At 44.9% G+C, this 27458-nt stretch overlaps 1 protein-coding gene across 1 annotated transcript in view; it reads right to left on the minus strand.

Moving 5' to 3' along the window:
* The window catches only part of OBSCN (obscurin, cytoskeletal calmodulin and titin-interacting RhoGEF), a 1012031-nt gene that overhangs the window by 183713 nt on the left and 800860 nt on the right, over positions 1-27458 (minus strand). The window contains exons 87-89 of the mRNA XM_086941076.1: positions 26492-26651; positions 13529-13645; positions 6832-6996 (exon numbers count right to left, since the gene is read on the minus strand). Coding sequence (XP_086797202.1) covers positions 6832-6996; positions 13529-13645; positions 26492-26651 — 442 coding nt within the window. The remainder of the gene's footprint in view (positions 1-6831; positions 6997-13528; positions 13646-26491; positions 26652-27458) is intronic.

The following is a 27458-nucleotide window of genomic DNA, read 5'->3' on the forward strand; positions in this document are numbered from 1 at the left end:
AAGACTTTTTGCCTCGCCAAGTGTCCATGAGATAGGAAGGGAGGTGGAGGAACGGGGGATAGAGGCAGAGGAGTATTTAAGCAATAATCACTCTTCAAAAGAACATCGGGATGAGAGGGAGAAGGACGGAGTAGAAACCTATCAGGATAAAATACCTGATTCGACCGGACCATCTGTGTCCAATTTAGAGGTCACAGGGTCTTCTAGTGCTTCAATGTTGGAAGCGATGATGATACTGGAAAATACTTTAAAAGGTTTACTAGAGGTAGCAGTATTAAATAATGAAGCCCTAATAGCTCAAAGGGCCCAGTTTAATACTATGATAGGGGCGTTAAAACAAATCAAATATCTAATGCTTTCTATGGTTAGACCGGTTGGGGAGGAACTTCGTGAGGGGGGTAGACAGCCGCCCAAGATACCGATAGAGAAGTCTGAACCTAGCGTGTACATCTCAAGATATTCAATGATAATAAAAAAAAGAGTGAGATGAGGGGTTTCAAACTACGTATCCCACGTCCACGAGTGTGGGAAGGTAAGAAAAAATTTGATGTACCCAACCTCCTACACACCAGAGATCAATACAGGAAGTTTCTGAGAAAGAACAAGATGGGGAAAAAGAGTCAGTAAGGTTTGACCTGACAAAGGAAAATAAGCAAGGTAAAGGAACTACCTATGATAAGCCCGAGACGGTAGGCAGAAGCAAAAGAGGCATATGAAACCCTAAGAACAAGAAAGATAAGAACAAGAATAAGAAAGATAGTCCCGATGAGGATTGTGTGGTACCAGATGAGGGGTTAAAGGCTAATAAGAATGGAGTGAGATCGCAAGTTGGTGAAAGTATTAGCTCTACTAAAGGGCATGTCGAGACTAGTATTCCCCATGAGAGAAGTATAAGTGTAAGGGACCCATTAAGGACTCCCGTGAATTAGAGGTGAGAGGTAGTTCAGATTTATGGTTATATTTTGAGCCAAGTGATCAGGGAAAAGGGGGGAAAAGGTGAGGAAATTAATCCCGCTATATAGATCCCAACTGCTTTTCTCTCTTGCAAACTGTAAAAGTTTACGTAGTATCGGCTCGGCAAATCTTAAAGAAGTGGGGTTCTCTGTGAACAATAAATCTACTGAAGTTACTGCGGTTCTGCTGTATTCGGAATTAGTAAAGTCAGCATTATTTAGGGCGGAACCAGAGTTGCATAAAGAAGGTATCAGATTGGTTAGAAAAAAGGAAATCCAAGGTTCAATTACACAGGAGAGACCATTCCTATTAAACCATGTTGGTTTGAGACAAAGGCAGGTCAGAATTATGGGTGCCTGCTGGGAAGAAAAAGATGATATAGAAATTACAATAAGAAATGGGGATCAGGAGGTAGGAGAAGAAGCAATATTAGCTGGAAATAGATATAGAGCCTTGGGATTTCCTGATTATGTTGATGATATAAACAGGAGCCTAAATGAAATTGACTAGGTTTCTGGGTCGTCACACAGCCTGACAGTGTTATCCTGGAACATATATGGGTTTAAAAGAATTGAAAATCATGCAAATTTTAAAAACATCATTGATAGCTGTGAAATTGTGTGTTTGCAAAAGACCTGGCTGAGTGACGATACCCAAGTAAGGGTAGGGTATGTTCAGCAGACAAAGGTAGCGGTAAGAAGACGCTTTGGTAGACCATCAGTAGGGCAAGCGACATTGGTATTGACAAAAATCGCCAAGAAAGTGGTTCTGTTGAAGGTAAAATGTAAATAGGAGATAGGATGCAGAGTGTGTTATTGTTGAATCCAGACCCTCGGTTGAATGGTATTATTATTGTAAATGTGTACATTCAGAAGGGGGAAGAGAGGCTGTACAAAGATGACATGGAAAAATGTAATGAAGATTTGTCAACTATGAGTGAGAACTACCCAAGAGATGTAGTGCTAGTGCTGGGTGATTTTAATCATAAGTTAAACCCTGTGAGGACTGACGATTGGTGTCAGGATCTATTGCACTTCTACAAAATTAGGAATGCAATATTTCCAAGGGTGGTAATGTCAGAACATGACGCGACTTTAGGTCAAATGTTGGGGGCCTTGGGGTTGATTTGTGCAAATGGTAGATTTGATGTAGATAGACCAGCAAAGCGAACCTTTAAGACTGGCCAGTAACTATGCCCAATTGATTATGTTGATATACAAGCCTGGAATTCTGAGCTGATCAAAAAATTGGAGGTGCTATGTGAAGAAGGTAGTGATCACTTCCCGTTGAGGTTTGAAATGTGACCTAAAGAAAAAAGAAAGGGATACCGTGTTGTCAGTCCAAGTTGATTACCCCAGACGACTAACAACTCGGATTACGGAGGAATATTTGGAAAAATTAGTAGCTGTTCAACAGACGTTGCTGGTAGAAGATATCCCGAGTGTATATGGAAGCGCCTGGTTTTAGAACTCAATTAGTGTATTAGTGGATTGTTTGAAGGTAAAAATTAAAGAAGGAAACTCCAGATGTGAGAAGGAAAACTCAGTATATAAGAAAGGGAGGGGATGGTTTGACGAGGAATGTAGGAAGGCCAAAACCTTTATTAGGCAACAGGAAAGAAGATTAAGGGTAAAATACAATGTAGAACTGTTGTATAATCTCCAGAAGCAAAGGAGACTTTATAAAATGTTGGTGAGGAATAAAAAACGATGTTATAGAGAGAGTTGCTGGGATAAATTGCTGACTGCAATAGAGTCTAAGGATCTGAAAGGGTTTTGGAGGTTGGTACAAGAAAGTTCAAGTAAAGTAAGGGAAGTTTTGAAATGTGTGATCCCTGAAAATGAATGGGCGATATACTTGGGGGAAATCTATGGGGACTGGAAAGAAATTGAAGATCGAAATTCAATAGTATGGTCTGATGTTAGTAAATAAATGGAGGATCATTTTTCTGTTGCTAATGTCAAAAAAATTATATCTAATCTAAATTTGACTCGTGCACCTGGCCCAGACAATCTCTCTGCAGTGGTGATAAAAGGAGGTCGGAGTGGTGGGCTCTATTCTTTTCAAAAATGTTCCAGGGGATACTTACCTCAGGCCAAATTCCAGAAAACTGGAGAGGCGCAATTATAAGGCCTATACATAAAAAAGGTGACCTTAATTCCCCAAAAAATTATAGATTACTTAATTTATTGGATATAGGCAAAAAAGTCTTTGCCAAATTGATTCTGGAAAGACTAAAGGTATGGTCAGAGAAGAATCAGGTTGTACCTCCAGAACAGGGGGGGTTTAAGGAGGGCCATTCAATGGTCGACCACTGTTTCGCACTATAGTCCATTACGGGGAAGTCCATGGAGCAGAATGGTAGGTTGTGCTGTTGCTTCATGGACTTCTGTGCAGCTTTTGATTTGGTGGACCGTGGGAAGTTGTGGGAGACATTGAATGATTATGATATCCCTAGAGATCTGTTGAGCCTAATATAGCTCTTGCACTCTGCAAACTGGGCACCGATTATTTTAGACACAGATGGGAGTATCTCTAGAAAAATTCAAATTGTAAATGGGCTGATACAAGGGTGTGTCTTGGCCCCCCAACTTTTTTCACTTTTTATAGCAGACTTACCCTCAATTTTAGATAGAGCAAGGGGGGCAAGTCCTAAGATGAATGGGAAACATATAGCATGTCTGTTATACGCTGACGTTTTGGTGATTTTCGACCAAACAGAGATCGGGTTACAGAGACAGTTGAATAATTTTTATGAGTACTGTAGTTATAAAAAGTTAGTAGTAAACATGGATAAAACAAAGATTTTATGTTTTGGGCGAAGGGAAATAAGGTATAGCTGGTTTTTATGTTCGGTGAAGCTGGAAACAGTAGACGAATATAGGTATCTGGGCATGTGGTTTCAGAAAAATCTGAAATGGACCACCCACCTTGATGCATTAAAAATAAGGTCAGCTGCCTCGATAAACGGCCTAAAGAAATTTAACGGAATCTACGGAAAAAAATTTGAAAGGCCGGTTTTAAAGGCTTATTTAGCTATGGTCCCTCTGCAATGCTTATATGGGGCTGAGTTATTGTTTTTGGGTGGTAAACATAGTTGGGACGCAGAGGAGGGAAAAGTTTTGAAAAATCTATTTTCACTTCCTAAATGCTCAATGGTGCAAGCTGTTAGATTAGAAACAGTTGTAACCTCATGGAAGATAACAGTTTGTATGGCCTTAGTTAGATTCTGGCAGCGCCTGGGGTTTGAAGAAGATCATAAAGTCTTGCAATGGTGTAGGAGGGAAGCCATGATGAGTGAACTATCATGGGCTAAAGGGGTAAGAAATTCCCATAGGCTAGTTGGTAAATTGCTGAGACTGGAGGTAAGCCCCGTGACCCTACAAATGGAGATTGCGAGGAGGGCTCTTAGGGAAGTTGGAAATGAAGTATCCCGAGCCGAGGACCAAGATTACCTGGCGACGAAAAAGTCGGTACAGTTTTTGACCCAATCCTGGCAAAAAGATGTACATTTTCCTTACATCGATAGACTACCAAATAGATGGCTGAGAAGAGAAGTCCTAAGGTTAAGTATTGGATTGAATCCTTGCTATTGTAACAAGAGAGTAATAAAAGAGACGATAGATAGCATCGGGAATTGTAAATGTTTATTGGGAACTTCATGTGATATGATGCATATTTTATTGGACTGTCCAAAGTTTTTAGAACCACGGAAAGAGATTTTACGTCCCATTTTTAAACACTACGGTATGCACAATAGACTTTCTGCAAGTGCTCTCCTAACAGAAATGATGAGTTTAGATAATGCTTGTGCCTTGGGGAGATTTATGCGAAAAGTTAAACAAAATTTGAAATGTGAGTAGTCTATGTCGCGCGTGATCTATTTTAACGAGATATAAGTAATACATTGTTTTAAATCTTTTTATGGAAAAATGATTGTTTTTATGATGTTTTTATCTGTTTAAGGACAATGGTCCAAATAAACTTACATTTTGAACTGAACTGAGTCAGAGAACCTTAATTTTTAACTAAGAAAATAAAACCCTTTAAAATACTCACCAACTCTCTTCATTGGCTTAAATAGTAAATGCATTTTTGATTTTCATGTTATGTAAAGTCTCCTGAAGGTAATACATGGTGTCAAGGGCCCAAACACCTTTTCAGCAGTAAAATAGAGGTAGATGAGGTTTTGCATTGAGAAAAAACAGTGACATTACTGCTGTATCACCACTGTCAAGACTTACGACAAATAGAATTTTCTCCCCCCATGCCTTTTGACAGGAGGGGAACTCATAATATGGCAAAAACATAAAAAAAAGTCAGGGCTTTGGTTCATAAAAGATCTGCAACAAAAACACATAAGTGTCACCACATAGATTTGTCCATCACTAAAAGTTTAATCTTAAAGGCGCTGTAGCTAGTACTTTTTTTGGTTAGCTGTTCTGTGACACTGTGAATTAATATCAAACAACTCATTTAACACACTAGTTATACATCACTTCAGAAATTAGTTTTCTTTCTGAAATAAATTGTCACTGATTACCACTGAGTTCCATTGTCATGAAGAAGAAGAAGGATAAGGTGATTATGCCATACCTACTTACCAATAATTCTCACTACTCAGAGTTCAAGGTTTTTTGACACAGTTCTTAGTTTCAGTAACTTCCCTGATGGACCTTTTGATCGCTCCATTATATTTTTTTGTAATGTGTTGTTAGAAACATTCTAAATGATAGTCACTGGGATAAGTTATACTTACATGATAGGAGATTAGCAAAATATACAAAAGTAGTAGAAATAATTTCAAATATGTTTGGTGGTTTCATAGGGTCCCAGTGTCAGGGTGTGTGAGGACTCAGATTCACACTGTAAGGATTGCGACAAAAACCCTTAGGCACAGATTATACAGGTAAATAATCAGGGAGTAAAAACAGTCTCCCATTCGTTTTACCATCTGTGATGAAACACATAGTCATCTTGCCCTTGTCTCAAAAAAAACTTTACCCAATACACAGCACTGCCTGCATCCCCAAACTTTGCACTCCTAATGGGCCAGTCACAACTGCAACAGCACCTGGGAAGTGCTGATGTTCGAATGAATGGTATCTGATGGGGATACCTGATAGAAATGTAGGGTCTGATTTACAGTTTGGCAGATGGGTTCTCAATCACAGCTATGTCATCCGCCTTATTACAAGTACCACAGGATATAATACACTTTTGATAGGGAGGACAGGATTTCTGTCACATTTATGACGGAGTGACTCACCCACTACATTCTTCTAAATCAAGCCTTTATTCTTGTTAGAGAATAATTCATTTAAAAACGATGGTTGCCTGTAGTGATGTTATGGAAAAATAAAATGTCAAAACCCTGAGGATGGGCATGACAAGGTGAAGAGATATATTCAGAGCAAATAAGGACTGGATTATAAAATGATCAGAAAATACTCATGAATAAGTACTGCCAAGTCTATCTGGTTTGAAACTTTTTCTGCCCAAAGAAACTTGATAGACCTCGGGCTGACTTCAGCTATATCTGTGCCACTATACTTTCAATGGTTTTTTGTGTTTGTGAAGGTCGTTTTTTATCCTCTAAGATAATTTTATTCAACATCACCAAACCCTGCACAATACACTTTTAGTCAAGCCTCTCACATATTTTCTGAAACTTTGACTGTACACCCTGAATCACATGGTCTTCCTAATATACTTATCTCTGACAACATGATCATTGTAGAAGGTCATTAGGTTCAATAAAGAAACACAGTGGACACCTGTACTCTCAATCCTGGTGTCATATCTCCAAATACTGATTGAACACCATTTATTTTACCTCTAACAGGCAGATTCTCCTCACCACAAAGCTGTGCTTACCTGTCTTATGGGTTCTCCCAAGACCTCCAATGTTCCTGGATAATTCTCAATCAGTGAAACATGCAAGTTATTCTCTGCTCTGCGAGTCAGGGCTGACACGATGGCATAGGCTTGCTCCAGCAGAGCACAGTTCTTCCCATTTCTTGCTTTGTTGCGAATTAATTCCTAAATAGAAAAAATATTATTCGATCTTCAATGCTGTTTTCTTCTTTGTAAATTGATACTTTTGTCCTAAAACGTTTTCCATATACTCTTGTTTGCACTCAGGCAATCCCGCCGATCCAAACAACCACCCTCACATTACCACCAATAGAATGCGACAGAGAGCTAACTCTGACTTTCATAAGTTTCTATAAAAAGGAAGAGGGTTCATAGAAGAAAACACATTTAAGGGGTATTAATGAATGAACATATGTTTAATGCACAGTTCCCTGATGGTGTCATTGCTGCTAAGACTGAACAAAGTAAGATGGAGCTGCCCTGGAAGAACCTGCCTTGGTTACAAAGGACTAGCAGAATAGGTGGGTCTTAAGAGCCTTTTGAAACAGACCACTGAAAACTGATATAAAGCAAGGGGAAGCACACTCACTGGGAAGAGATGAAGATGCAAAAGTCTGAACTTCCACAGCAGAGGTTTCCACAGCAGGAGCACAATAGAAGTGGGCAATATTAAGAATAAAGAATGAAGAGACTGAGTGGAGACATAGGGTCAGCAATGGTTTGAAAGACAAGGAAGTCAGTCACATAAAAAGGCTGGTGTAAAAAGTACTCACTGTGCAACTAGAAGCAAGTATAGCTTAAGGTGTCTGTAAGAAAGAGGCTGAGCTTCTATAGACCAATTACCGTTGAAACTGCCATGTTTTGCACTAGTTGCTGCTTACCCAAATTGCAAGGGAGATAGGCACTACCAACAAGTCTTCTTATCGACAAGTCTTGAGAGGATATAGGCCCCTACAACTGTAATATCCATCCATGCCGGGGATCAAAGAAAAGAGTATTCCTTAAAATAGACAGCTCTGAAAAACACGAAGACACAACTATGTTGATCTGCTCCACAAAGGAGCGTTCCCTTTGAAAGGGAATACCAGGCTTTTGGATTTACAGACCGGACAAAGGATGGTGCTCATGTCAGCAGTATGGAGTGATTGACTACACTGATTATTCTAAATGATAATCAACACCTCTGTTTTCTAAAATACATTTTAATTGAGTTTTTGCTCCTCCACAGCTGGAGAGAAAACAATTGAAGCTAAACTGAAACAGGTGATCAAAATGTAAGGTTAGCTGGGTCTCATCAGAATAGTAAATTGATGACAACCCAAAGAATCTAATGAAGGAAGCAATAGGCTCCATGTAAATCTCAAGAAGAACTAAATGCTGGGTATTCTCTGTGACCACTCCATGGAGAGAATGGCTCCAAGGGATAAAGACATGCAATCAGTATACCTAGTGAGAGGTTGGCCCCCAGAAACACGCCGAGATTTGGGACCCCTGGATGCTGCACTCTGGACTATGCATATGAACCACACCCACCTTTCTTTATAGAGAACAGACTACTAGGATCCCCACTAGGGAGACACGAGTTGAACCTTAAACAACACCACTGAATGGTATATTTTGGGTCCCACATGCTAACTCATAAAATAATGGAATTCCATTTTTTTAAACATGATGTACATCTTTTGTGTTATTATAATTTATGTGTAGTATCTTGCACAAGAAAGCATAAAGCCCTGAGGAAGACCTTCACTAAACATCAGTTCAACAGAGAGTGTCGGAATGCATCAGCATAGCACAGTGTGTTCGGAAGGCCTATAGACCCATACAAGCTCGAAAATAGCCATAGGACAGAGAATGACAAGACTCATACCTCCCAGACAGACAATGGAATAAGGGTGTAATATTGTGCCCCAACCATGTGGGGACCCACGGTTCACTCAAGTCCACACACTAGAAGGCTAACACTGTATCGCCTGTGATAATAGTTATTGAATTTGTATGCTGGACACTTATCTTTGTTGATGGTCTAGTCATTTCAGTTATTTTTCCATTAATGTCATTATGTTCAATTATCTTTCAATTTGCCATTTATGTCACTTTGTTGTGTATATTGAAGTGAATACATGTTGCAGACAGATTACAGATCCACAAGAAATAATTGTTTTGTGTCCAAACAGTCTTTGTGAGCATGTTTTGCTTTAAATGTGTGTCATCTAAAGTTTCGTCGGTATAGGCATCTGAGAATACATAGTAAGAAGTATTAAATAGCAACCAAAAGTTGTTGGCAACAAGACGGCGCAGGATATTCATGCACCCTGCATAACAATTGCATACATCTATAGTATAGGGGGTATCATTTTGTATACTGTTTACAGAATACCCCCACTAACGCCTTAATAGGATCACTCCCAGTTATAATGGATATTCTCATTGGATGTTCCATGGCAAGAATGGCTCCAAGGGATAAACAGATGTTCCATGATGTAAACATCAGTATACCTAGTGCAAAGTTGCGCCCCAGAACCACGCCAGGATTTAGGACCCCTGGATACCGCACTCTAGACTATAAATACGAACAACAAATTGGCAATCTTCACATAAATCCTATACACACAGGCTCATACAGAAACACACACACAAACACTCACTCACACATAATACTTTCATTATGACAGAAGTGTTTACTTGGTCATCTACGCTTGTGATTGTAATAGTGCTTTATGCAATACTGTGCCACAGTTCTTTGTACTGTTAAGAGAATACCAAGAAAAGAAATACAAAACAACTTTAGAAGATTTGTGGAAAGCGGAGAGCCCTGCGGCACTCCAGAGAACAATGGTGACTGGTGTGAATGAGAGTGAGAAAGAGAGAGAGAGAAAAAGAGAGAGAGAAAGAGAGAGAGAGAGAGAGAATGGCCCACCATACTAAAGGTCTGACTCAATCCTAATCTGTCAAGAACTGGTACCAGCACAATTTTTAGTTCCCAGAAGGAAGTTCACTCAGTTTAATCAAGACATTTTGAGGATTACAGTTAGAATGAAAGCAGAGATATCAGTTTGGAACATAATTATCCAGTTCACCAAATCAAATTAGAAGCCGCAGTAGTTTGTAATTTTGTTAAGGAGGAAGGAAGCATTCTGATTCCCAAACATGGTATCAGACTATGATGTGACTGTGCCATGCAAATCCATTCAACTTTATAGTAAAGCAGTAAATATATATCTCTTTATTCTTTGACAAAAATGCATTCTATCAAGAGGAGACAAATTCAATCAAACATATTATAGCTTCCCTTTCTTACATGAAGAAAATCAGGAAAACAACATAACTTCAACTACAGTGCTGAGGCCCTGCTCATTCCACATGGGCTGCATGCATCCACACATGTTAAGTAAGAAATCAACCAAACTTTGCATGGCTTCTCAAACAAAAAAGAGAAAGATCACAGGCCAAATGTATGCCATCTTCTCGGCTCCCTCTTGAATGAAAAAGTCATGAGTGGTGGCTGGTATGTGAAGGCGGTAGGGGAGGAGAGAATTAATTAAACATTAAAATACTCACCTGTCTGCCGCAGCTGTCCGCCGTAACCTCCTGTGGGTCCTCCTCTGCCCACTTACAGGGCAGGAAGCACCCGGCTCCCAGCCACCAGATAGCCAATCACAAATCTGCAATTCAGCGTTGCGATTGGTCTGAGCGCTGTTGATGGGTGCTCAGCCAGGGAATTGGAGGCTGGGCATGTTCTCCATGCAGGCTGTATGCCGCCTGCATGGAGAACATGCAAAGTGCGCATGGCGGTTTGACCGGCCGGAGATGGCAGGTCAAAGGGTTCTGCGCACTTGATGTGGGCAAACCACTCCTCCCCTACCCTGCTCTGTAAGCAGAGCTGCCTCACCCCTACCCAGCTGAACAAGGGGAAAATAAAATGATAATAACAATGAATTATAATTTAATTTTTTCCTTTTCCAACCTGCTCAGTGGGGCGATGCTCCTCTGCCTTAGCGGAGGAGGCACCACTGAAAGCCATCCCTCATCCTCTATGCTAATTGCAGTGAAAAACATGAGATACAACTCTGCATGGCTACAGTAATTTCACCTGAAGAATACAACCTTTCAAAATGCCTTTAAATCACATGGAGAATGAAGACCTACCCGTGCCGCGAAGCGGAGCAACCACTTGTATTTAATTATTTTTGGAATGTGCTTAATACTACCAATGATTAGTTGTAAGTGTTCTAAGAGGTGGACAGGTTTACCCCATCTACGTCATAAGGAATATTTGCCCTTCCCTCAGTTAATTGTCTTAGATGTCACATAGCAGAAACTAACTATATTTATATGGATTAGGCTTGCTCAGTATTGTTGCCATACTGGAAGGAAATATTCAACCACATTAACGAGGCAAATGTCAATTTACTGCATATTACTCCTGAAGTGCCTATACAAGGTTTCTTTATAAACTCAATAAAAAAAATACAACAGATTTGCCGACCTGATTTTATAATTGGCTGAACAAAGAATAGTCAAGGGCACACAGGCACTCCCCATGAACCTGTGGCGGTTTTTCGCCAATAAGCAAAAAAATGAACATATGGACAGGGTAACAGGGCGGAGCAAGCAACCTCCTGAATGCCAAAACTCAAAGATGTAGTTTTTTTTTTACATCAGACTACATAGTACGGCTTGGTGAAAGGTATTCTGAATTCAAAAACAGAAATTAGGAGTCTAGATGGGAATGTAATTGATAGTGGCAACAACAAATCGGTGAACCAGAAAGACCACTGGTTCCTCATGAAGGACATGCATAACATATACATCAACTGGGAGCATTAACCATGCCCGCATGACACCATTTGAACATAGCGGCGAGCTGATGCACCCGAAAGGAACTGTTTGCTACCACCATGTGCCATTACAATAAACCCTCAATTGCACTCACAGCCATACTCAGAAACTCCCTGACCATCACAGATACATTTAAAAAACAATATGGGTAGAGAAGGAGTTTCAAAGTTTGAACGGGTGCAAAGGAGCATCACGTTGTGGAAATTATGCATTTCCAGTTCTCTTTAAAGCACCGTTGGAGCTGGAATAAATTCCAGAGTGACAAGCCTTAGATTTGCAAGGATCCCCCCAAAAAAGGAATTTTAACATGTCTGCTACTGCAACACCAGTTTTAGAAAGACAACCCTTACACATCTAATCAATTGATAGTGATGCACTACTTTTGAAGGGGGTCATAAGCATACCCTTTTAAGAAACTCAGGGTGAGACAGAACACTTTAAATAGCTGATGTACTTGACTAGCAGAGAGTGCAAAAATTGTATGGCTACAAATATGTTGGTGGGGTGGTTTTAGCTGAAGCTAAGGTGAACAGAAGTGTTGGGTAAGCTGCAGTAGGAAGGGGGCATTATAATTGTCTGGAGCAGCATAATCCTCTCCAGTTGGTGTAGTAGTGTGAGTATTTAGTGAAGAAGGCATCCATGCAATAATGTATTGTTCCTAGTGGTGTTGAGTTGACAATGTAAAGGCAGTCCAGCTTTAAAGGAGGTAAACAGGCCGTGGTAGGAGTTCAGTGATGGTGGAGGGAGTAGAAGAAATCACAGGCAACTGTTCAATATGGATCCCAAAGGATCCACTTTGATGCTACCACTTTGATGCTACCTCTTGGAAAGGCATGGGTAACTAAATCTTTATTTCAAACAAGGGCGGCACTTCACCTAGTTACTGCTACGACCGTTAAAGGTCCTAACATAAGTTACAGAAAGTTATTGCTAATTTCTAGAGACGGTGAACTGTGAGGGAGATTCCCATTATTACGGTTAATTAGTTTGCACTATAAATTTAATAACAGAGTGAAAATCAAAGTTAAGGATAGTTTCAAAGTTAGAAGGTGATGGATATCTTTCAGATTTCAATGGCAGTTGTGGTAAACTCAGTTAACTAGGTTGTTTGGAATTACACACACACACTTTATATTTTAGACGTGTAAAATATACTGTGACAGATACCACCTTCCATAATATATTTAAAGTGAGTATTATCAAAACAAGAACACATTATGACATACAACAGTAGACATGTAGGCAAAGTAACTTTACATTTGTAATTTTCTTAACCAATTGAAGTATTGGAACAATACAAAATCTTTTAGATAAAAGCATTTCAATGTTAGAAAAGATAGTTGATATAACAGATAAAAAATATATTTTCCTATCATAGCTTCAACCGACAATACGTAATCATTTCAAACTCCAATCACAATGTCCACTTTATATACAGTGCCAGGGTAAGTCTGCTTCCAGTTGTTCTCTTTTTTTATAGGGTAAAAGAAAATCACAGGATGGCTTTTCAATTAATATCCATTTCCCTGGGTTTTATTTCTCAGTGTCAGAACATCTGTCGCTTGGAACAATCAATACGATTTATACATTTAAATTCAAATGGGGCATAAGGAGTTACACTGATTAGCCGATTATACAAATTGAGCAAGGGGGACGTCTGGAACAAATTAACATTTCCTGACTCCTAAACAAGCATATGGGCTGAGATCTTAGTGATTCGCCCGGTCCCATTTTAAGGGAATAGGCTGACACATTCTCTGAGAACAGATAGCAAAAATTCCCATATGTACATCAATTCAATTTGTCGATGTTTTCTTACAAAGGGATTCCCATTTCATAAAATAATGGTACAAACCTTGAGTATTACTTGATACTGATTTATCCTGGTGATGGGCCTCTCCAAGTAGTGTTGCAATGGCAAGGGTGGAGGCTGAGAGGGGTCAAGAGCTGCTAATGTGTCTTCTGAGTATCTCTGTAAATTCAAACAACAGGTCATTGGCATGGTATAGGTTTCAACTCGTTTATGTCTACATTTAATAATCACTCAGTAAAACTTAATTCAAATAAAATAAAGGAAAAAACAAGATTTGGCAAAGCAAATAGGTGTGTGAAGCGCCTTTCGGTCAGGTCGAGTTTGCACTATTTACCAATGCAAAAAAGATAGAGGATTAGTACCTCAACCAGTGGAAAGACACTAAAAGTTAGATCAATCTGTACTTGTTCCATGCGCCACACACAGACAAGAAAATGACGCCTCCATAACATTGAAGAATTAGAGGGCAGCAAAAAAGAGTGATAATGAGGCTGAGAATGGAAAATAATGGGCTGGCTAAATGTCTGTTTTTAGAGTTTTTTTTTAATTTATTTTTTTAGATACACAGATCGCTGCCTACAGACAAGACCCAAAAATGACATTTTACTTGACTTCAGGATCCATGAAAAACTGATGGGCCTCGTTGGGAGGTGGGAAGTAATGAGAGGAGCATAGAACTTGGAGAATACACTGTCTGGTCTCCACTTGGGTCCATCCTATCACTTATTTAGGTGCAAGTGGAACTAGTTCTTTCTGGTGGCAGAGGTTCATCCAGCTCAGAAACATCATTGTGACTGGAGAGTTGCAAGCACAAAGGCATCGGATGGCGCAAAACTACTTACAGTGGGGCTTTTTAGACTATTTTTTTACTTTCTTGGATTGCTAAACACCACATGATTGGTTTAATGTCAGAGTACAAAGAAAAATACAGTAAATCTAATGTTTTCTCTTTTGAACATAATGTCTGCACACAACTACATTGTAAGATGCAGTCAAGAATCATGCATCACATACAATTTGATGTTAATGTTGGCGGGGGCATAGTGAAAATCATACCTATGTCTATATTTAAACCTGGCCTTATGCAAATTATTATACATTGATGGCCAGGCTGGCACATATTTCGTATTTATTTCAATGTTCACTTTAAGTAAGGTATATTCTATGTTGACCTAGAACAACTTTTTGCATTCTAGACAGAAAATCAGTTTTATCACCTTTCTGCTGCCCTCATCAATTCTCCTTCAACAAGAACCAGATGATACTTCTAACCAGCCTCCCATGCCCTCTACATGGACTGGCACCTGCAGCTCGGCATGCTTGTACGGTGGGAGCAGTAGCGGCTACCTTTCTTAATAAGTGGTAAGGCGAGTGAAGGGGGAGGAGGGGGGAATTTAATAAATAAAAAAACACTTACCTGCTGCTGCGCTGCCGGCCGCCTTCTCATGATTCCTCTGCTCGGGGTCCCTGCACATTGTGCAGGCTCCTACATGCCAATCAAGAAGCTGCTCTCATGAGAGCAGTGCCATGATTGGCCTGAGCGGGCTTGTTTAACCCTCACTCAGGTCCAAGAAGCCTGTGCCTCTATGCCACCACGCTGTACAACACAGCTTGGGTGGAGAGAGATCAAAGTGTGGTTGACGGCTTGGAAGGCTTTAGGCAGCCGGCCAACCTGTCATGTGAACTTTACGGTGTGCACAACTCCTCCCCCTGCACTCCTCATGGCCCCCCTGCCCAGACTTGGCTGCCTGCAACAGAAAGAAAATTAAAATGATAACAAAATGGTTGTATTACCATTTTATTTTTCTAGTTTCTGTCTGCTGCCTGGCACTCAGGGTGGGGGGGGGGGGGGGATAGCTCCTTGCTGTAGCAGTCGAGCCGCCGCTGGTAGGGAGCACAGCATCAGACAAGCATGGGGATAGGTTATAACGTAGAGGCCTGAGGGTAGCAGCTGTCCTGCATCGGCATTCATAGGATTTGAATGGAGGCAAACTGGACAGTGCTGCTTTTCACTATCCGTGTCCATGACGTCACCTGAGACAACTATGTATTCATTTCTATTTATTTAACAACAGCAAACTGCTGTTGTGTCTCGAACACAATAGGTTTAACGAAGTTGCTTAGGCGACAGGTGCCATTTCAAGGAAACAACTTTAGGTTTCACAATTACAGCAGAATTGAACATTGAATTGCCTTGGTGTTTGTTTTTTACAAAACAATTCTGTCTCCAATGTGTAACATATACTAGCATGAGACAATATGATCTTTAAGACACATACTGCAAGGCATCACCAGAAGGAGAATGCTAGGTATACTATAAGCATCTGCTCATAACAGATGCAGTGCAGTAGAGTCACCTGCTTAGCATACTCCCGCCATCTAGTGTTGGACTTAAATGTTTGCAAGTTGCTTTTGTTCTCGTGTCACAAGATGTGGTGTGACTCCTCCTCTTGACAAATACTGCATATGCACACCAACTCCTCTATGTTAGATTGTTTTTTTGCACAGCGGGTGAGAGTATGTATAGAATGTGAATGTAATTAAGGTACGTTAAACACAATTTGCAGTGAAAGTTGTAGAGCAAGCGACCTGCAAAAGACACAGGTTACCCTGAAGGAAGAAGGGCACATGAGAATCTACAGCACTACAAGCTACAAACAGATGCTTACAGGGTAAGTAGCATGTTCTGTTCATAACATGTGTAGCTGTAAATATGCATGCTTAGCAGAGACTGTGAAGCAGTGTCCTCTCGAAGCAGTGGCTAATCTGTGGATAATGCAGATGTCTGAAACACGATTCTTAACACTGTCTGGCCCAGCATTGCATGTGCCTGTGATGGGCTAAATATCCACACAGCAGTGCTTAGTAAAGGTGGGTATTGTGCCCAGGTGGCTGCTCTCAAAATATTTGCGAGTGGAATGTGTGATGTGTGGGTGGAGTGTATCCTAGATGCAACAGGTGGAAAGAACCATCCTCACGTTATGATAACATGAATATAGTTTGATTATCCACCTAGTGTTGCCTGCCTTGGACATAAGATGTCCATTTTTTAGGCTTTGCAAAGGAGACTATGAGCAGGTCCAATTTACGGAATGGCTTGATCTTGTCACTGTAGTATACTGGGAGCTCTATGGTCTGGTTAAGGTGGAATGTGATACCCCTTAGAGAGGAACTTAGTGTTAGTTCTAAGAAATGGCCTGTCCTTGTAGACCTGGATGAAGGGTTCTTGTAGGGTTAGTGCTTACATTTTGCTAATGCGTCTAAGCAATGTTATGGCCACTAGGTAGGTCACCTACCAGGATAGAAAGTAAATGGGGCATGAATGTATGTATTAGAATTGTGGTCTTATCAGCCTAGTGAGGACTACTTTGAGATTACACAAAGAAGCAGAATGCACTCTAGGGAGCATTATGCTCTTGAAGGCCCGTATTACTGGGAAGAGTGCTCCCTGTTTTTCAAGTAGGCTGTGACTACAGCTAATTGTAAGCGAATAGAGAAGAACTCAATGTCTGCTTTCGGCCAGTGTAAAAGGTAGACAATGATGTCCTGAACAGAAGGTTTTATGAGGTCCAGGCCCTTTGAAATGCAGTAGTGAACAAACCTTTTCCATTTTGCCCTGTAGCAGTCCAGGTTGTGGGTCAATGAGCTTTCTTTAGGTTGGACATATATTCCTGTAGGGCTTGGTACTGCTTATGATGAAGCGCAGGTTGTGGAGCAAGAAGACCACTGTCTGGGTGTGTGCTGGGAACAGCAGCTTGTTGCTGCTCTTGATCATCCAATCGTTGAGGTAGGACAAAAAAGCCTTTTGCTCACAAATGGGAAGCCATAATTGCTAGACTCTCCGTAGACACTTTTGGAACCACAGTGACCCCGAAATGAAGTACTTTGAACTGGTAGTGCTGCTCAATTACCACACAATGAAGGCAAAGGCAATGGACTTGGTGGATGGGGATGTGGCAATAAGTGTCCTTGAGAGCGACGGAGGAGAATGACCTCTTGCATTAAAAAATGTTCGATAGGATGAAGTGAGGGGTCTGAGGTAAAGGATGGGCCTGAGAGATCAGTTCTTTTAAGCGACCTTTTGTAGAAGGGCCTGAATTTCTTCCTGAACGAGGAAGAGGTTTTCTTTGCTGAGAATTTGTGTACAGTGAGAGGTATTGAAAGGGGTTGCGTGTAGTTCAAGACAATAGCCATGTTGGACTATGGCTAGGACCTAGCTGTCAAACATGATTTCCTTCAGCAAGAGGAAGCAGTGTACTCTCCTCTCAACAGATGATGTATGATTGCAAAGAGGTAGGGCAAGTCAGTGTCTGGAGGTGACAGCTCTCTTGTTAGAGCCATCCTTGCTCCTGACACATTTGTTAACCTTATAGTAGCCTCTATTACACACCCTCACATTTTGGTGGTAAGCCTGCTGCTGCCTCTGGTAGGAGTGGAATTGCTTGGGCAAGGTTATCTTTGAACCCCCGCGAGCTGCTACTTCCGAAAGAAGCCCCTGTAGAGAGTGGACTGGAGTGACCCCATGGACTTTGCTGTCTCTGTATCTTTCCTGATATTTTTCAAGCATATCGTCAACCTGGGGCCTGGAAAATGCTCCCCATTGACCAAGAAGTTGAAGTGAGACTGTTGAACTTCAGGTTTCAACTCAAACCAGGCTTGACGTTTGAGAATACTGTTGCTATTGATACCCCTAGAGGCTGTGTTGGGGGCATTCAATGTGCAACAGATACTACTAATGGGACAGGTTTGCCCTCCTCTCCATACTTAGTGTTCTGCAATGGGAAATGCTTGCATCTTCTCCTTTTGTGCCCTGCTGAAGCTAAGCCTAGGTGAAGTGACAAAAAAACTCGGCGGGGTTCTGCAAGTAGCGAGTGCGGTGAAAACTGCTGTTCGCTCTGATCCTCCTGATGCTCAGGTAGAAATTCTACCCCGAGTGCTCGCCAACTTACCGTTGGCATTCATGAGCAGGGAAGCTGATCTTCCTGCAGTTCAGATAGAAATTCTAGCCAAATGGTAGCTCACGCTTGCCAACTCACTGTTGATGATCGCAAGCCAGGAAAATACTCCACTCCGCGTTTCTGAGCTCCGTGGACTGTGGAGTCCAGAAAACTCTGCAAAAGGAGTTCACCGCCCAAAGTTAGTTGTAGCATCACAACGAAAAAAGAACAAGACGACCTGACCAAGGTCTAGCACAACCAAAACACAAGTATAATAAATCTGACTCTGGTGCGACACACTTCCTGTCCTCGTCCCAAGGCACAATTCCGGTCAACTAGTTTCATCAAATGGCGGAAGGCGCATTCATTGAAATCTGACACAGATTCTTCTTAGTCCAAATAGTTAAGATCTTTATTTCGGTAATTTTACCAAGCAAATCACACAGCCAACGAGTTTCGCTCCATGTCGGAAGTTCGTCATGGCTCAGACAAGTTTGTGTCCAATGGGCAAATAAATCGAAAATTGTATTCAGTGTAGAAGATATATGTTACGCTCATGTAATGATCCTGTCACGGGGTGGGTGACACTTGCTTTAAGTTGCAAGGAAAATATAAATAAACTTACAAACAATTGGATCCAAGATCAAGGGAGATATTATGAAAAAGAAGCGTTTTATTCGCCTCCTTGCAAGCAATTGTATCCAGGGATAAGTGGAATAGAAGAAAGAAGAAGCGCTTTATTCGGCTCCTGCAAAACAGTATAGGCTGGATCCTAGGCGACGACTCCCGGCATGGTAACTGGGAGAGGGCAATCCAGTTCTTTTTCATAGTATCTCACTTGATCTTGTATCCAATTGTTCGTAAGTTTATTTACTCTAGCAAGGAAGAAATGAAGGCAGTTCCTGGGTGCTAAGGTACACAAGAGGCATGAGGCCCTCAAATCCCATGGGTGTCATAGATGGCCTTTGGTGCTGCTGAGAGTGCTAATGCATTAGGAAGATGAAGGTATTGGAGCTCGGTCGAATCTGAAGAAGTAAATGTAAGCAAACGGACCTGTTGAAAAATGCTTTCTGGACCCAAAGAACTCAGAGCCCGCTTTATGCACGTCCGAACCTGATTTTTTTTTTTTTTTTAACATCATTTTTATTGCATCACCAATATAAATGTACAGACAATACAATTATCAGTTAGAATACAACATGTACAGGCTCAGTACGACCCAGTCGATCTCCGTCCGGGGGGTTCACCTCAGCTTTGGCGCGGGTGACCACATCCCTGCCCACTTCTTGTAGCTCCTTACAATGTCTGATCGCTTCATTAGGCAAATAACCCTGGGTTGCTTTTGCGATTTTCACCCCTCCCCCTCCCCAAATTTCGGTACCCCAACATCCCTCCAAAACAGCCTCCTACACACCCACCCCCGTGGTCGCTCCGCGCTGGACTAACAGTGTAAAAGTGTCCGGTGTGATGCAGGAGGAAGTAATCTTTCACTAAGGTGTGTTCTCCTGTGTAGTGATGGGGTCCGCCCCGTCCAGTTCGCTCTCGCCATCCTGCCCCTCATCGTCCACATCCCGGAGCGCCTGCACCATCACTTCCCATGCAGTTGCCCTTTCCAGAGCCTTCTCATCATTCAACCTCCAGGGCATCTGGTACCGTAAGGTGCTTTCACACGCGGCCCATCTCAGGCATTCCCCATACCATCTTTTATACGTGGGCCCCACTTTGGACTTCCAGTTTCTTGTGATCTCCCGCTTGGCCAGAATAAGCCCCAAGTCTATAAATTTACTAGTCATCCTGTTCCTAGGCGTGTGCGGGAACCAATGAAGGACGCCAACCGCTTTAGTAACCTGGATATCCCTATCCGTCGCGACGTTAAGGGCCCGCCCAACTTCCTGCCAATAGTCTCCCAGAGAGGGGCAATCCCACAGCATATGGCACAAGTCCGCCCCAATTGTATTACATCTGGGGCAAGCAGCGTCGGTCGCCCCAAAATACTGTTGGATTTTCCCGGGGGTGAGGTATGCCCTGTGAATGATATAGAAATGAATCAATTGAAACCTGGCATTTCTCGAGCTCTTCCGTGCCCGCCTTAGCAACTGGCCCCAGGTCGTGTCTGGTATCTCCACCTGAAGGTCCAGCTCCCACTTGGCCTTCAGGGCTGCCAAAGGCTGCAAGGCCTCCCGCTGCATCCTAGCGTACAGGCACGTGACAGCCTTAAAGGTTCCCGCCGCCATCATGGTGTACTGGCAGGCCATCGAGGTGCCCGGTTCCTGCAGCCCTTCCCCCCAGTGAGCTTGCATGGCGCCCGTGACTGCTGCGTGCAGCAAGTAGTCGCCCCTCGGAAGGTCAAATCGCTCCTGCAGGCCCTGGAACGGCAGCAACACCCCATCTTCGTAAAGGTCACCCAGCATTTGTATTCCCGCCTCCTCCCAACCTAGTAAGCGCGACCAGTCGCCTCCATGTGGGAGGGCGGTGACCATCCCCAGCGGAATTTCGGGGGCATACATAAAGCGGACACCCGCCCGCTTACGGGCCCGGTCCCAGCAAAGCCGGAACGTCTGCTCCTCGACCGTCAGGTCTCCCACCCGGAGCTTCTGGTGCAGCGTAATATACGCCAGAACATGTCGCGGGGTACCTTCCACTCTCGCGTCCTCGGGGCCTCTATACACCCTCGCCACCTCCTGAGTAAAGATCTGCAGCTGCGCGGCTAAGTAATATCCTTCAAAATCCGGCACCGCCATCCCTCCGTCATCTTTGGGGGGCAACAGGGTGTCGAGCGCTATGCGCCTCCTGCCCGTGCCCCACAAAAAGGCTATGACCAATGACCTCAGGCGTTTGAAAACAGAGCTCGGGACCCATACCGGGAGCGTCCTAAAGTAGTACAAAAGCCTGGGCAGGGCTATCATCTTAAGCAGGGAGATTCTACCCGCCAGGGATAACGGCAGAGTTGCCCAGAAGTCCATGGACCCCCTCAGAGCGTTAATGCAGCGAGTAATATTGCCATCCAGTAGGTCGGACGGGGTGTGGTAGACATAGACCCCCAAATAATGCAGGCAGCGCGGCTCCCACCGGAGTTCCTGAGCAGTGAGTGGGCACGGTTCACCCGGCCTCAGGGGGAACAGACAGGATTTAGGCCAGTTGACCCTCAGGCCCGACAACCGGCCGAACTGCCCCAGTAGCTGCCGCGCCCCCTGAAGTTCGGGGCCCGCATCGGCCAAAAACATCAGCAGGTCATCTGCGTACAGGGAGATGAATTGCGGTCTCCCCCTAAATGATAAGCCTGCGTAGTGGCGGCCCAGTCTGGCTTCCGCCGCGAAGGGTTCCATCGCCAACGCGAATAGGAGCGGGGATAAGGAACAACCCTGTCTAGTGCCACGTTTAATCGGGTATTGTCCCGAGATCAGTGTGCCCACCCGAACCCTCGCTACCGCCTCGGTGTACAGGACCTTGGTCCATTTTATATATCCGTCCCCCAGCCCGAAGCGACGCATCACCTCATACAAGTATCCCCATTCAAGGCTGTCAAATGCCTTCTCAATATCAATGGAGAGGACAAATGGGGAGACGGCATCCGGCCAGTCCGCACCCATCAGTCTCGTGAGTCTACGAATGTTATGAGTGGTGTTGCGTGTCGGTATGAAACCACACTGGTCACCGTGAACCAGGCTTGTCATGTGTACCAGCAGTCTGTTGGCCAGAATTTTACTGAGGATCTTGTAGTCCGTCGTCAACATAGACAACGGACGATACGAGGACAGAGCCGCACCCTCTCTGCCCGGTTTCAGGAGCGGGATCATGAGGGCCTCGCACATGGAGCCCGGGAGTCGGCCCCTCGCCTGTGCCTCGTTGTACACCTCGCGCAGCCGTGGGGCAAGGTGCTCTAGGTATTTACCATAAAATTTGATCGGTAGCCCGTCGAGTCCCGGGGTCTTATTTCTAGCCATCTGCTTTACAGCACAACCTATTTCTCCAAGAGAGATGGGCCGACCTAGCTCTTCCGCCTCCGAGTCCTCCACTCGTGGCAACTGTAACCCGTCCAAGAACTCTTCAAGCTCGTCCGCCCCTCCCGTTCCACCACTCTCATAGAGCCCCTCATAATAAGCACGAAACTTATTCAGGATCCCGGGTTGAGTATGGCAGGGCTCCTCCCCTGGCTCCTGGATCCCCATGATCGGCACACCCCTCCGGACGGGGTTAGCAAGCCAAGCCAGCATCGACCCCGCCTTATCACCTTCCGCATGCGCCCTTGTCATGTACGCCTTATGATCAAAACTGCGCAGCCGCTCTAGCTCTACCGCCAGCCCCTCCCGTGCCCCGCTAAGCCCCTCCTGCAGCTCAGGGTGATTCGGGCGCCTCTTCTCCAAGTCCCTCAGCCGTGTCTCAGCCTTATCTAAGTCATCCAGCAGTGTTTTCCGAGCCCCTGCCGTGTGTCCAATACAGTGTCCCCTCACCACCACCTTAAACGCATCCCATTCGACCGCCCTAGTGGAGGCCGAGCCACTGTTCTCCTCAAAATATCTCTCAATGCGCTCACCCAGGGCCTCCCTGAACAACAAGTCATCCAGGGTGTCAGGTTGCAGGCGCCATGTTGGCACGCAGTTAACAGTCACCATCCATTCCAGAGACATCAACAAAGGGTTGTGGTCCGATAGCGTCCTGGCCAAGTATTCCGCCCCTCCCACCGCGGGGAGCACACACGCCGAACAAAGAAACGCATCCAGCCTCACATGCAGGTCATGTAGGTGCGAATGAAAGGAATAGTCCCTAGTGGTGGGGTGCAACGCCCTCCATGCATCCGTGAGGGCCCAGCTCTCCTGCCATTCCAACCTACGCTTAGCGACCCTATGCACTGGGGACGCGCGCAGCGGGGGATGGGATCTATCTAGTAACACATCCTCAACCGAGTTGAAGTCCCCCCCCAAGAGGACCGGCCCTGCCAAATAGCCCGCCAATTTGCCCGAGATGGTAGACAAGAAGGCGGGTAGGTCTACATTAGGAGCATACACATTACAGAGAGATATCACCCTGCCTCTCAGCCTCCCCTCCACCGCCACATATCTGCCCTCCGGGTCCACCAATGACTTCGAGACCTGGAAGGGGACCCCCGCCCGTATCCAAATCAGTGCCCCCCTTGCAAAAGCCGAAAATGTCGTGTAAAATAGCTGCCCCCTCCAGCGCCTCTGCAGAGCAGCCCCTTCCTGCTTGTTAAGATGCGTCTCCTGCAGGAACGCTATATGAACCCCCCTACGCTTGAGGTACGCCTGGACTTTATGTCTGCGCGTCATGGACTGCATACCCCGCACATTCCAGGTCACACATTTCAACGCCCCGGTACTAGCCATCCCCCCCTACACAACCGAACCAGAGAGCAAAGAACAATGTCCGCATAAGTCCCGCGACCACGGGTCCACCCACCCACCCTCTCCAAACAGGAAGCCGAACCCGTCCAACAACAACTTCCCCCCGAGCAACCCCAACTGCTCGCTTCTCCCACCCCCCCAGGACAGGCCCCCCTGCAACTGGAAGTACCCCCATCCAAACCAACACTCCCGACCACCCCTCAAGGAAAGGCGGTAATAGTCGCAGTCCCCACTGCGGTGACCTTAGGGGCCAGTAAGGCGTGGCTCAATGCGATGTAACCTCAAAACAAATCAGCCCCGTGTGCTCCACCCCACAATCCCCACCTTACAGCTCCCCAAAACCTCAATTAATAACGTTCCATTGCTGCGGGCCCAGTGCCCCGGTGTCCAACCAACGAGTGCACTCCACCAGTTCAGTTCAACACGCCTCCAGTATCTCCCCCGAAGTATGCGGTGTCACAATAGGGCCCCGGGCTCCACCAAATTCCGACTGTCCCGTCTCTGAGCCCGTGCCCGGGTCTTTCGATTCCGTGCCCTTCCCGGACCGACTCCTGGCGGTCCTAGATAAGTCCACTACCGCCTGTAGTGCCGCCTGCCTCTCCGCCTCCGTCTGCGACACCGATGGCTTTCCGGTCCTCTTGCGGTTCCTCCTGATCCGTTGGGATTGTCTGACCGGTTGCGCCACCTTAGCCTCCTCCTCCCTGGCCTTAGCACCATCCGTACCCGCTTTATAAGTGTCCCACCAGTCCCAAGCGTCCGCGGAGGTCGTGAAGAATAATGATTTCTCATCCACCACCACTCTTAGCTTGGCAGGGAACAACAGGGAGTACTTGATGCCTTCCTGGCGGAGCTCTCGTTTGAGGGACAGAAAGTTTGCCCGGAGTCGCTGCGTCTCAAATGTATAGTCCCGGAACATGGTGACTCTGTTGTTATCCACTTGAAATGGCCCCGCTTCTCTCGCCCTCTGTAGGAGCCAGTCTCTGTCCCGGTAGTGGAGCAACTTGAACACCACTGGGCGGGGAGGAAGGCCCAAGGCTGGCGGGCGCGCTGGAACTCTATGTGCCCGCTCCAGGGAGAAGAAGGGGGACAATCCTTCCGGTGCCACCTCCGTCCGCAACCAATTATCAAGGTAGCCCACCATGTCGTCGCCTTCGATTTTTTCCGGCAGGCCCACTAGGCGAACGTTGTTGCGCCTGTTTCGGTTTTCCGCATCTTCGGCCCTCCTTTCCAGCACCTTCAGACGGTCCATCACGTCCGCCATCTGGGCCTTCATTGTGGCTTGGCCCGGGGCTAATTCTTTAACCGTGGTCTCCACGGACTTCACCCTGTCCTTAAGTTTGTCATGGTCGGCCTTCAGGAGGCCCAAACCCATCGCCACCTGAGCTATATCTTGCTGCAGGGCATCCTTTGTGGTGGCGATGGCCTCCAGGATACGATCCTGCATCCGCTGCAATGCCGCTTGGTCTCGCTCCGCTCCCTCCGCGGCCTCAGTATCGGTCGCGCCATCTCCCTTCCCTTTCGTCTTCCCCATCAGGGCCGGCTCGTTCGGTGGCCTCCGGGTACTTTCCTGGTCGTCCTCCGTGCGCCGTTGGGTTCCGCCCTCCGGCCGGGCTCCCGGGTCCGAAGTTATCTCCAAAAAGCAGGAAACACTGAATGACCGCAGCCCGGCCGGCGCCAGTCGAGCCAGGGGCTCGGGGTTCTCGTCACTGGGTCACTATCGCACTGTCGTCGCCCCTACCAGGGGGGGTCCCCAGTCACCGCCCTAGGGCGCGCCCAAGGTCCACTCGGCACCTGGGGGGAGAGGCGCGATACAGCTGTCAACACCCCTGTGTCGCCAGGGAGCAGTCCTTAGTAGGTCTCCAGGCAGATGTCTCCGTCGCTTCAGAGTCTCATGCCCTCGCCGCCATTTTGGGGTCCGCGACTTCTCGCCTGGGTCCAACTTTCAAAGTCGAAATATTGCTGTGGAATGGCTCGGTGTCGTCTTCCGTGGGCCCCGGACCCTCCGCAGTACCTTCCAGTATCGGATGATACTGGTTACATCGGGGTCCGATCAGATATTCAGGATATTTTCCGGGATCGGGCACGGAGCTCCGAGCTCACGCTGCCTACCTCCTCGGCATCCAAGCCACGCCCCTCATGCACGTCCGAACCTGATGGTGGGAAAGAAGAAACTAACCTGAATTTGGTGCCCATGTGTAATGTACACCAAGAGGAGGGTCATACCACATCTCTTAACTTGAGACTTCTTTGAACAAAAGTAACTTGCTAATGTCCAAACCCAACACTACATGGCAGGAGTATGTTCAGCATGGCCACCTAGCCACACATGTCATGAACACTGTGTTTCTACCATTTGGCCAGAGAAATTTAAAAAAACCAGCACTGTATGGTAGATGTAAATGTTCATAGGGAACTTTTGTTTTATGTATGTTCCCATCTGTAGATTAGACATGAGTGAATGTTGTGAAATTCAAGCCGAGTTTCATTTGATTGGAATAGGGCACGTGTTCCATTGAAAATTCAAAAATTCAATTTTTCTCAGATCAATAGGTTTATTCACTCTCTGACACAAGATCCTTATGTGCTGCATGTTTCTTTTTTAGAAATTCATGAAACTAAATTGGCCACATAACAATCCATAACATAAACATCTCCGACCACGCCCCGGAATTCTACTGGTCAGTGAGTGAGCTCTGGCTGTTTCTCACCTTGTAGAACTCCTGTACTGCATTGCTCACAACCACAGACTCAGCTTGGATCCGTCCCACCAAGAACAGGATGTACTTATCAAACTCTTCCACGTTCTTAATGAAGCACATGGCTACGTCATCATCAGTCTCGCATCTCTTAAGCTCCGTGAAGAAAGTGCTGCAGATTTGGAAGAGACAAGCATGTTAGCGGAGAGAAATTGCAAAATGGAAAAAAGACTCCGTTTCTAATAGTCACAGTCGGGCAGTTCGGTAATGAAATAGCGAGAAGATACACCTTCCAAACTGTGAAGCCTTAACCTATGAGATTCACACCGGCCACAACCTCCTCAAATATAGAGTTAAAAGGGGACTCACCTCCTTTGAAGCGTTACCCCCAACACTCTCTGATGCATGCAAGCGATGTATCCCACCAGTTTTCTCTCTGTCATGGAGGCAACTTGCTAGCTTTTATGAGTGACTCGCACCATGCATCCCAATGGATCTCAGTGTAACTAATGGCGACTTCAGTATTCTCATATCATATAAAATATGTATTCAAGATGCAAATTTGCTCTGTCGTCAATGGCGGTGTGACGTGCTGCTCAGACTGTGCATATATTTGCACATAAAGACTGTACCAATGCGACCATAACCAGTCTCCATGTAGCACTACAAGAAGCTTGTCTACGCTAGGTATTGGAAGCAGCTACATTTTATAGGTTCCAACACACACATAATTACACATGAATAAAGTCAGTCTAGACAGCCATAAGATGTACCCCATAGCCTTTTGAGCAGTCCGAATGCAGGTTAAAACATTTGAGAATTTTTTCCAATAAAAAAAATGACCACCCTCTAAGGTGTGTTATAAACATAAATATACAAAGGCTGAGGGTCATAGAAAATAAATTATTAATCACTCAATCTGCATTTGTGCTTCTATCCATATAAATATGTTTTAAATGATGGCATTGCTTTGTGGAAA

The sequence above is a fragment of the Lissotriton vulgaris genome, chromosome 10, assembly GCF_964263255.1.
Source record: "Lissotriton vulgaris chromosome 10, aLisVul1.2, whole genome shotgun sequence".
Taxonomy (NCBI): domain Eukaryota; kingdom Metazoa; phylum Chordata; class Amphibia; order Caudata; family Salamandridae; genus Lissotriton; species Lissotriton vulgaris.